The following is a 12,476-nucleotide window of genomic DNA, read 5'->3' on the forward strand; positions in this document are numbered from 1 at the left end:
TAACGTAAGATATGAAGGTAAGTAAGTACAATATAAAGTATGAAAGTATGAATGAAATTTTGTAAGTATGAATGTATTGTATGTTGTATGGTTAACTAGAACTCACTCAGCGTAGCTAACTTTTAGTATGCACGCAGGTGAGTAGGATGAGGCAGCTCGCTTGAGGGGAACACGTGGCATTGAATAAGAGGCTAACATCGGAAGACTCAAGACGTTTTATGTTTAATTACTTAAGGATAAGTTGTTTGTTTAAGATAAGTTTTGAATTGTTATGAAATGTTTTATGAAAGTTTTTATATTCCGCGAATGTTTTTATTAACTCTGATGCTTAGAATTATGTTGATGAGTAAATCAAACGTCCAAATGTGAGGCACCGGTAACGGGGCCTTACATAATATATGAATTAAATATAGTATCAATAGAATAATATTATTTACTTTTAAATTATTTAATTACCAAGAAAATTTGAGAAGCCTTAGTGTATATGGAAATATAGTGACGAACCAATAGAAACATGACATTTGTATAAGAACTCTATTCTTTTAATAGTATAAGTAGATTTTATATTCACCTTTTTATAAGATTAGTTTTAAAAAGTCATAGGATCTTTACAGGCATCGTCATAGATTTTTACACACCATTTTTCGTCTATGGGTTGCATAGGCTGAAAAAACTGTTTTTTGTCCCCTCTGTACACTTATCACGTATAACCATATACGAGTCACATTTCTTTACAGTCAACATGGAGGTGGTGTATAAAGATCACAACACTTTAAAAAAAATTCATATAAAAATTGACCTAAATCATGTTAGTGCAAAATAATAAAAACAATGAGATGTAATGTATTATTGATTAACTATATATACGAATACACAATAGATAAATATAAGAAAATATATCGAACAATCTCTTAATTATAGTAACAGTATAATAACTAGGAATGTTACCCGTGTTACACACGGGTCGAAAACATATCAAAAATCCATATAAATATAGAGAACATATTCAACCAAGATAAAAATATTTAAAATAAGTTTTTTTTTACCAAAATAATAAACTTTCAAATTCTCTACATAAAAAGTTAATAATTATACAAAAATATTTAACTCTAATTACTTAAGCTAATATACATAATTAATAATATATCATCAAAACAAAGAACTAAAAAATTACTAAAAATGAATAACAAAATGTACAATACTATATGTATATACATGCATTCTTATGTATTAAAACTATACTAATAACTCAATTTTTTAAAACAACTAAACATTATAAATTGAGAGTCATAAATAATTTAATTAAGTTACTGAAGATGCGTTACCTTATGCTTCGTCTTCAACATCAAAATCTTGTGGAAGATCATCAAAATCCGATTCGTAGTTCACACATTCTAATAACCATTTAATCTTATTGCTAAATTCTTGTTCCAATTCAAAATGTGCTATTTCCTTTCTTCCATTAGCAAGCTTCAAAAGATCCGATTGTCTCAACAGAACCAGATCATTCGGTTCCATAAGTAATTTAGCCTTTAAACTATTTTGTTGTCCATTTGCGTACTTGATAACATCCTTATACTGATTAGGATAATAAAGCTATTCCCTTACATGTACAATAGGGACAACCTCTTGATTATGTTGTTCAAGTTTTTCGTGTATTACATTGATAAGGTTTATTTCTTCCTCATATGAAAAGGGTTTCCTAATGCCAATGGCATGGATTTGGTGTTGAAATAGATTATTGAAAAACAAAACCAATTGGATGTTATCCTTGTGTATTGTAAATAGATCGCTAAAAACAAATTCATATTTGCTCAAACCTCTACAATATTTCCAATCAACAATGTTGGCCATTGCTGTAGATTAAGATTGGTTAGAGTGATTGGAAAATTTTTGGTATACATATTGAATTTTGAAAATCAATTGTATTAATAATAATGAAACCGGTTTATGATACCAATAATTTTAATGGTTATATCTATCTAATAGACTATTCTTGATAATTAACCCATATTTTTATTAAATAAAAATTTGATTTATAGATAAACTTTGCATTAAAATTTTAATCCGCAATTTAGCATCCCTATCAAAGAGGGTCAAAGAAACAACTCCAGTGGAATCTTGTACCCTTATATTTATCTTATACCTATAATAGGTGTTACATGAACTTTAATTAAAAGTAAAAAAAAAAAAACTAACAATATAAACCAAAGTATTCATCATGAAAATATAATAAGAAAGTATAAACCACAAGTAATTGTATACCTAGGTGTAGGGACAACACCTATTGCGTTGCATCCTGGATTTTGCATTCATAAACTTGCCATCTTCAACAACATTAACCATTAGTTTACGGCTACAACTGTTACACCCAATGTAATACCAATATGTATTCGGAGATATAGTTTTTATTGTTCCGAGTAAGATGATACTTTTTGACTGGAAAAAAAGTAACAAACTCATTAATCTGTATATAATTGGGTATAAGAGATAATTAGGTAAGTAGAATATAGAATCAATAACTTACCAAGACAATTGTGCAAATCTCGCAAATATTATAGAAGTATGTTGCTTTCAAAAACTCATCATCAAGAGATGACAACAACTTCACTGGGATTGATCTGCGAATGTGGACATCATTGTCGTTTAGCAATTCAAACAAACTGTAGAATACAAATATTTTTATTACATATAAATGTAACCTATATAAAAATATAAACAAAATATATACAAAAAAGCAGAGACTAACTGTTATATACCAGTTTTTATATTCTTCAATTTCAAATAAGTAGTCATTTATAAACACACGGCTCACATCCGAGCCAAAGGAATTGGAGCCATAAACTTTCTCTACAAAAAATAAAGATTAAAGAATGACATAATATATTCAAGTTCCAATATTTTAACATAAATGCCATTAAAATGTGTGTGAACAAATTAGTCGTAAATACCTTATTATCATAACCAGTATAATACTTTACTCTACCAAATTGAAGTACAATAATCGCATAACCTTCCTCAAAATGATCAATCATATATTTGGACAATTGCGAGGCATAATCATCCCATAGCGTGAGATTAACACAATTTCCACTAAAATAAACAAAGTAGATGTGAAATAAAATATTGTAAATAAGATATGTTAAATAAACTTGTTATCAAGATTATTACCTTAAATCAGAGATCTCTATGATACGTTTGTTTTTTTTTCTTTCAAGTTTGAGCCGTTGCTCTTGAATATGTGAACCACATGACTAATGACATCTAGAAGAAGCAAATGGAAATATTACTTGACAAAAATGTTGCATAATTAATAAAAATAATAATAATATATACACATAAAAGTATTTAGATGTAAAATGAGGTATACACCTATAGTGGACTTCAAAGAAATCCCTTTGTCACTTATTGATCGAATGAACTTAACTTGAAACCAAACGTACGATTATCAAATTCTTGACATGGATTGACATGGGTGTTTGGACCCAAGACCAACTTGTTTGGACTATCAATGACTTTGTAATTGGAATCATTCAAACCAACACTAGGATTCATAATGGTGAGACTCGCGTTTTCTTTCACAAACTTTTAGAAACTAAAAATTTATGGCTTAAACACTGTAGCTTGCATTTGATTCTTCTGTCATAAAATAAGAATATAATGATAAGAAACATGTTTAAATAATTAATATTAGCAGTAGTAGTTATTATAGAGAAAGAAGGTATAAAATAAGTATGGACTTACAGATTGATCCATGAGCACAATTTAAATCATGATTTCTTCGTTCACATGTTTTTTTATCCTTGATGGACCAAACTCTCAAAACTTTAACCTTAACAGTGGATGGAGAGGTTTTCAGAATATCAATTTTATTTAATATTGTAAAGCTTTGAACCTCCATTGTGAGATATTTTTAATAAAATGATAGACTTTAGTGGAATGACTAAGTTTGAATATAAATTCTATAAATACGGGATGAAGAACTTACACCGTAGAAGCTTCAAAGATAGAATATTGTTATGCATGGGCGAAGCTATGTGGGGACCAAGGGTGGCCCCGGCCACTGTCGTTTTCTCTGTTATTAAGGTTAATTTCGCGAATTTTCTCGAATATTTTTATAGGTATTAAGCGCGGTCACCCCCGATGTATTTTTTCATAATGCTATCGGTCACTACTGATTTTTTTTAAATATAATACCCCATCATTTTTTTTTCTAAAACTTTGCAATATTTATAAACAAAAGTTACAAAATAGTAGTCGAATAGTAAAATATTTGTTTTTATAAATATTTTAGGTCTTTGCAATTCTTTTTCTAGGTATTCATCCTTAGGGATGAGATCGGTACCGTACCGGTGCCGGTATCAATACCAAAATATTCAGTTCGATACCGGTATTGAAGGTAAAATTTGAGATATACTGGTATCAAGACTCAAAACTTTGGTATCTATTCGGTACCGACGGTACCAAATCTGTACCGATTTCGATACCGGTATCAATACTGAATTTGCTTGTCCCTGCTCACCCTTCCTTTCGCATCATCATGAATATTTTAGGCCGTTGTTGGTTAAAAAATTATTTTGTTTTTTTTATTGTAAGAACAATTGTTAGAATAAATGAAGAGAAATTAGATATATAGATGCCATATTGTTTGATCCGACTCGACCCGAATCAAATCACCAAGTCGACCCGAATCACCGACACGAACCGAATCTTCGACCCGAAAAATTTTAAGTCCTTAACTTCGGTCACCCCCGTGACTAAGCCCAAGCTTCGCCACTGTTATGAATTAGGAATGGCAACGGGGCGGGTTTGGGGCGGGTTTTGCTTAACCCGAACCCGAACCCGAAACCAAAAACCATCCCCGTACCCGCCCCATTACCCGTCGGGTTTAATTCGGGGATTCCCCGTTTGGTTTTTTGTACCCCCCCGACCCGCCCCGTCCCCGAACCCGAAAACCCGAAACCGATCCGACCCGACCCGAAATTGGTTCATCACATAACTGAACATTTATCGAAATAAACTTCTGCATCACATATCAGAGCTGGATTCACGGCCGCGTCGGCCGGAGAGAAGTCGGCCGGAGAGCTGGATTGCCGGAGAGCTGGATTCACGGCCGCGTCGGCCGGAGAGAAGTGGGCCGGAGAGCTGGATTGCCGGAGAGCTGGATTCACGGCCGCGTCGGCCGGAGAGAAGTGTGAATCACACAATCGGGGGCGGCGGGGCAATATGCAGATATGAAATTGAAACTGGATGTAGGTTTTTAATATATATATATATATATATATATATATATTATTTATATTTATATTTATATATATTATATCGGGGCGGGTCGGGGCGGGGGTACCTGAACCCAAACCCGAACCCGAACCCGAAACAATCCCCGAAACAATCTCCGAAACCCGACCCGAAACCGAAAAAACAAAACCCGACCCGACCCGAAATAAGCCGGTTTTCGGGTTTCCCCGTCGGATTCGGGGATTTTTGCCATCCCTATTATGAATGTGTAGAATACATATATCAATGGCTGTTTTATAGTAAATGCTGATCTGGTTATATTGGTTAAAGCTCATATGTTTAGAAATTGTTTTAATTAATCATAAATAGAGTATTATTTTAAGGGTCAAGTTATTCTACAAAGAGAAATAAAAATAAGAAGTGTGAGAAGCCATAAATAATTGACATGTGTCAAGTGGGGACCAAAGGAAAAAGGGTATAAAGGTAATTGCACACATTTTCTCTCTCCACATGCAAGACACATGTTATTACCCCCATCATTTTAGAACGTTTATAACTTTTTCATATGATATTTTAAAAAAAAATTCATCATAATAACAAGCGTTTTTTATCTTTAATATGATTATGGTTTTTGTTATATAAAATTTAAAACAAAAATCACGTCAATGTGTATTTTCGCACACCACTGTGTCTTTTCGCTTATCATTGTGTCTTTTTCGTCATTGTGTCTTTTCGCAAACCATTGTGTCTTTTTGCACACCATTGTGTCTTTTCGCTTATAATTGTGTCTTTTTTCGTCATTGTGTCTTTCGCACACCATTGTGTCTTTTCGCTTATCATTATGTCTTTTTTCGTCATTGTGTCTTTTCGCACACCATTGTGTCTTTTCACACACCATTGTGTCTTTTCGCTTATAATTGTGTCTTTTTTCGTCATTGTGTCTTTTCGCTTATCGTTGTGTCTTTTTTCGTCATTGTGTCTTTTCGCACACCATTGTGTCTTTTCGCTTATCATTATGTTTTTTTTGTCATTGCTTCTTTTCGCACACCATTATGTCTTGTCGCTTATAATTGTGTCTTTTTTCGTTATTGTGTCTTTTCACACACCATTGTGTCCTTTCGCATACCATTGTGTCTTTTCGCTTATCATTGTGTCTTTTTTCGTCATTGTGTCTTTTTTCGTCGTTGTGTCTTTTTTCGTCGTTGTGTCTTTTCGCACACCATTGTGTATTTTTGCTTATCATTGTGTTTTTTCGTCATTGTGTCTTTTCGCACACCATTGTGTCTTTTCGCTTATACTTGTGTCTTTTTTCGTCAATGTGTCTTTTCACTTATTATTGTGTCTTTTTTCGTCATTGTGTCTTTTTTCACACACCATTGTGTATTTTCGCTTATCATTGTGTCTTTTTTCTTCATTGTGTCTTTTCGCACACCATTGTGTCTTTTCGCACACCATTGTGTCTTTTTTCGCACACCATTGTGTCTTTTCGCACATCATTGTGTCTTTTCGCTTATCATTGTGTCTTTTTTCATCATTGTGTTTTTTCGTCATTGTGTCTTTCAACTCATCATTATGTTTTTTAAATACTAATAACACCATTGTGTAATAATATGTAAAAATAATGATAAAATAACAACAAATTATCTAATGCATAAAACACAAGATTAATACATGTTACACAATAACTTGAAACGTAAAACACAATGGTGAATACGTATAACATAATGACCTAAAACGTAAGACACAATGGTGAATATGTATAAGACAATGGCCTGAAATGTAAGACACAATGGTGAATATATATAACACAATGACTTGAAACGTAAAACACAATGGAAACAACATATTACACAATGATACAATGAACAACAAAAAAACACAATTAAAAAACCCATTAAGTTTTTTTTTTATTTTTATATAACAATATGATACTCATATTAAAGATAAAAAAACGCTTATTATTATTGTGAATTTTTTTTAAAAAAATAATGTCGTATGAAAAAGTTATGGACATTTTAAAATGATGGGGGAAATTGGTATGTGCATTGCATGTGGAGAGCAAAAGTCAACAAAGGTGGGTTATTACCTTCATGCCCTTTCCATCAATTTTTATTTATTAAATTAATCTCAGCCATTCAAATATAAGATCAATGAACTGAATTCTTTCTCGCCTTCTCATTTTTGTTGTCCTTTATATTTTAACTTTACCCTTATTTTAAATATTTCATGACTTAATAATTCGGAGCTTCATTTTTTGAACAACCAAAAATTACACTCGATGAATAATATTAAATGAATATATTACGTTTATAATATGGTGTTTTAGAAAATACAAACCCTAATTATAGCCAATTTCAAAATTAGTTCAATTCTAGTTAAATTATAGATTTGACTACAGGTTTGATATTATATAAATTTCCTAACAAACTAAGTTTTTAATTATTATTATAGGAGTATAAAAATTAATATATGTGATTTAATTAGAAATAAGAATGACATAAATTAATCATAGTAAACATATTAGAATCATATGTAACCATTTATTATATGAAAAAAAGTAAGAATTTTTTGAATCAACTATATGAAATAATTAATATGGTTAATGCTACAAATTTATATGAAAAAACAAACATGGAATTAGGGACAATAAATTTAAAAACTCTAAAATTAACATACCGACATATTGAAGATGGACGAATACATGTCAAAACGTGTTGGTCTATCATTGATTAAACATGGAGCGATTGAAGATGTATTGAAGATGTATCGTACACCGGGTTTTAGGGTTATTTGAGAAACTGAAAATGGGGTTCTCCATTGTTTTGATAAATGGCTATTCAATACGGCTAGAAGTTAGAATGTTGTAAACAATCATCGTTCGATGGAAAAAGTTGGGCGGCGTAAGACAATTAGGTTTTAGGTGTTGAGAAATATGAACATATGAATAAAAATGGGAATCAAGTTACAACAAATCGGGTTATAACAAACACACGGGTCGCATGTGTTTGACTATATTCAGATTTAAATTTAATGGATAATATGTGGAAAATAGATATATGGAAACTTGATGACGTGGAATCATATGTGGACAAACTATGTAAATGACATGTGTACGCATTATGTTGCTTTAATAGATTAGTAAGATAATCAAACTTTTATACTATATTCTATAATGTTTTCTAATAGTTAGTTGATCGTCAAACGACGATATCCATCCCGCCATCAATACCAAAATAGCAAGGAGGTATACTCACACTCACACCTTCTTCCGGATGAGTTACCCCTATAAACATACCAATGCCCGTCATATCAGCCCACCCTAAGTGGGCCTAATGGTGAAGGCAAACTCACTATGTTTTGAGCCGAAGTAGAAGGTCTCACCTCCGGTGGCGGTTCTTCGCTTGGGCCAAGCTGGGCCTCGGCCCATCTAGTTTTTTTTGCTCAGCAGTGTAGTTTTTCCAAATAAATAAATAAATTAAAATAAAAAGTTTATATGTATCGAGTCCGGTCAATCCATATTATTTGTTCAAGATCCACCACTACTCACTTCCACAACTAAGCTTGTTGGTTTCCTAGTAGACTCCCTCATACTGCAATTCAGAAGTAATATCCAGATTTGCCTCCATAGTGTGTACATGAAACCAGACTCCCTCCAACTGCAATATGTTAGTTTCAACCATTCACCAAATACTAAAATTCCAAATCTTAGTTTGAATTTTAAATTAGATCATACTTGAATTTCATCTAATATTACAACAAGACATGAATAGTAGTTCTAATACATTTATAGGCTTCAGTATATGAACCACAATTTGCAAAATGTTTGCATATCCAATTAGGGTCAAAAATGAATTAACACAAATCTAATAGGGAACGTCGACATGGGGTTTGCTTATAGTTGGTTTTAGGAATTTGTCATGCCTATGTTAGTCCATGCTTAATGCCAGCTCCTTGCTGAACTTTAACAAAATGTACTGTTATTGTTGTCGGCTAATGAAAGTAGGTTTTTGCTGGTAAAAAAAAAAAAAAAAAAACCTTAACTCCTTACTCGTTTACATCCAATATCAATTTAGGCTATTTGATGCTTAAAAATCTTCACTATGAAGTTACAAAAAATAAAAACAAATTAAAAATTCAATGAAAGACCAATGAATTGCAATACCAGAAAGAAAAATACACTTATTTGACAGTTCTTTCACGATTACCTCAAAACTTTATATAACTGTTAGTTTTAGCGGTGACAACGACAAAGTATCACTACTAATGTAATCTAACCCAAACTAACCAACTTGACCCAAACCGAAAATTTAAATGTCAACTGGTGGTTACATATATAAACTTCGAATTAGAAAAAGTAAATCGATTAACACTATAAACCACAATAAACATACCCGCATAAAAACCCTAAATCGTGGGCTGGAAAAGAGGGAAAAAATATTAGGAAACAAAAACTAAAAGTTAAATAACATACCTTCACATATTGCGAATCAGGAGGATTATAAATCATCGATTTAATTGAAAATATATTGGGCAAAATTCTGATTCAATGATCCTTCAAACAACCGATTAACAACACCCATCCAATTGTTCTCGATTAACACCCATTATATATAGGCAGAACTGATATCACAAGACCGATTAGTTAAAAGTTTTGATGGAGATGGAGATGGAGAAAAAGAATTGTGAAGATCATAGAATCCTGATATGATAACCCGTGAAATGGAAAAAATTGAAAATTAAAAATAAAAGTAAAAAGAAAACTCTAAATAAGTGATGGACGGGAAACAAAAATCTGAATTATTGTGAAGGGGACATCTATCTTATATAGGTTTCCTTTGTTATATAGGTTAGATTTTTGAAGTAAAATAGAAATCAAAATTCAACCTTCACTATTGTTCAAGAGTTTTATTTAAAATGTGCTATTTACAATCATTACAACACAAAGGCAACTAAAATATCGTTACCATCAAATTTATAACCTAACCCAACACTACATATTATCGGTCGATAAAAAACTATAAACCAAAGTATCTATTACATGCCCCTTGATTATCGTATATTTCCTTAAAAGGCCCTCCTTCTTAAACCCTGCTTTCTCCAACACTCTTTGAGACCCAATATTCTCAACATCACTAAACGCTTGCAACCTTACTATTTCCGGGAAGTCCATCAACACCTGCTTCACAGCCATCTTCACCACTGCGGTCGCAATCCCCTGCCCCCAGTACTTAGCCGCCACACCATACCCGATATCCGCCTTATGTCCATCATCATAGAAAGTTGACACGAACCCTATAGAGCGATCATCTATGCATATTGACCGGCGCCAACGATGGGGCATGCATACGTCCTTGATGAAAGTCAACGCTTCATCTTGGGTTTTAAGTGTTTCCCACCTGAGGAAACGGGTTACCTGCTCGTCACCAGCGAATTGGAGGAGGTCGTCGGCGTCGGTGAGTCTGAATGGGCGGAGGGTGAGGTTGGTGCATGGAGGTGAAGGCTTCATGGTAGAGGTGGTGTGAGGATACATTAATTGGTGTAATGGAGCAGGTTGTTATAGTGCATTATCAGCAATTTTTAAATTAAGCTTATTGATAATTTTCTAATTGTTTAATCTTCAATAATTGCTATTCATATTTGGCATCTTTCGTTCTTTTGAGTAGCAAAGTAACGCAAGTGAAGTCACAGCAACAGTACCTTGTGGCCTATCCGGACAATGGTCTTTGAAGTTTTTCTGATAGACATAAGTTTCAAAATCTTGTCCCGACAACTTATGGTCGGAAAAAAGTATTATCGGATTAGCTTCATCCGTAAAATATATTAAAGACATGTTGTCAGGATAGATATTAAAAAACACTTTTAAGAAAACGATGTATTCTTTAATAAAATGATAAATAATTTTAAAAAAGTTTTAAAACGTATGCCGACAACAAGTCGTTGGTATTGTTAGATGAATTAAATAATTTTAAATCTCTACCGATAACATGTCTTCGGTATAGTTAAATGAATAAAATAATTTTTAAATCTCTACCGACAACATGTCGTCGGTATAGTTAAATGAATAAAACAATTTTTAAATCTCTACCGACAACATTAGGCCGATATAGTTATGAACACATTAATGTTAAAATCTATACCGACAACATGTTGTCGGTATAAGGTAATGAATATTTTATTATTATAAATATACTGATGATATGTTGTCGGCATAGAATATAAAGTTATTTTGTTCATTTAGTTATACTGACGACATGTTGTCGGGATACGTTTTTAAAAATATTTTGTTCATTTAGTCACCGACGACTTGTCGTCGATATAGGGTCAACATAATTCAGCTGCATTTTTGCTATTTCCCTTATTTTGACTTGTTTTTTAAGCTAATTCCAAAACACTAAAATCAAATCCAAAATACACAATTCATAAACTTATTTTATCCTACATCAAATATACGACATTCAACACATCAAGTTGTTCAAAACACATAAAAAATAGTCATCCAAATGAAACACAACTAAAATGTCATTGTCCTTGTTTAATCATCAGTTTCATCATCAGACTCATAAGGTTGGTGTTGTTGCCATTGTTTCTCTGTATCTTTTGAGTTTTTTTTTGTCAAACTTGTGCGATATTTTTGCAAACATCTCTTACATCCGAGTTTGATGTTGGTGTTGGATTTTAGCTTTTAATCTTACTTGCCAATCTCGTTGTGATGATTTGGAGGAAGAGATGATTTTAGGTACAACAGGTGATGCTTCCCTTCATGCAATATGTCCAATCCCCTGTTGATGCCGGCATGATTCACTAAAAACTTTTCGAAAAACTTCATCCTCACAATAGTTCTCATCACCTGATTCAACTCGAATTCTTTGTGTTTCCTCTCTAAGTCGTTCCCAAAATAATAAACAAAATATATGCTCATTTTGGCCCGAACACACATTAGTTGACCAAAATATGTAAGTTTTGGTTGAAATGGGTAATTTTGACCCATTTGAACCAAAATTCTCATATTTTGAGTTATTTGAAGTGTGTTATGCTCATTTGGGCCCGAACACACTTTAGTTGATCAAAATATATAAGTCTTGGTTGAAATGGTAATTTAAACCCATTTGAACCAAAGTTTTCATATTTTGAGTTGTGGGTTATGCTCATTTTGGCTCGAACACACTTTAGTTGACCAAAATATATAAGTTTTGGTTGAAATGGGTAATTCTGTCTCATTTGCACCAAAACTCACATAT

General features: G+C 32.5%; 1 protein-coding gene across 1 annotated transcript; it reads right to left on the bottom strand.

The window, feature by feature from the left end:
• Positions 1–10,151: 10,151 nt before the first annotated feature.
• Positions 10,152–10,826, bottom strand: LOC143590047 (uncharacterized). The gene has a single exon (XM_077070645.1). It carries the CDS (start codon positions 10,766–10,768, stop codon positions 10,229–10,231), a length of 540 nt encoding a protein of 179 aa, XP_076926760.1. The 5' UTR covers positions 10,769–10,826; the 3' UTR covers positions 10,152–10,228.
• Positions 10,827–12,476: the final 1,650 nt, after the last annotated feature.

The sequence above is a fragment of the Bidens hawaiensis genome, unplaced genomic scaffold (assembly GCF_021521415.1).
Source record: "Bidens hawaiensis isolate Kalapana, Puna unplaced genomic scaffold, B.hawaiensis_p1.1 tig00038126_1, whole genome shotgun sequence".
Taxonomy (NCBI): Eukaryota; Viridiplantae; Streptophyta; class Magnoliopsida; order Asterales; family Asteraceae; genus Bidens; species Bidens hawaiensis.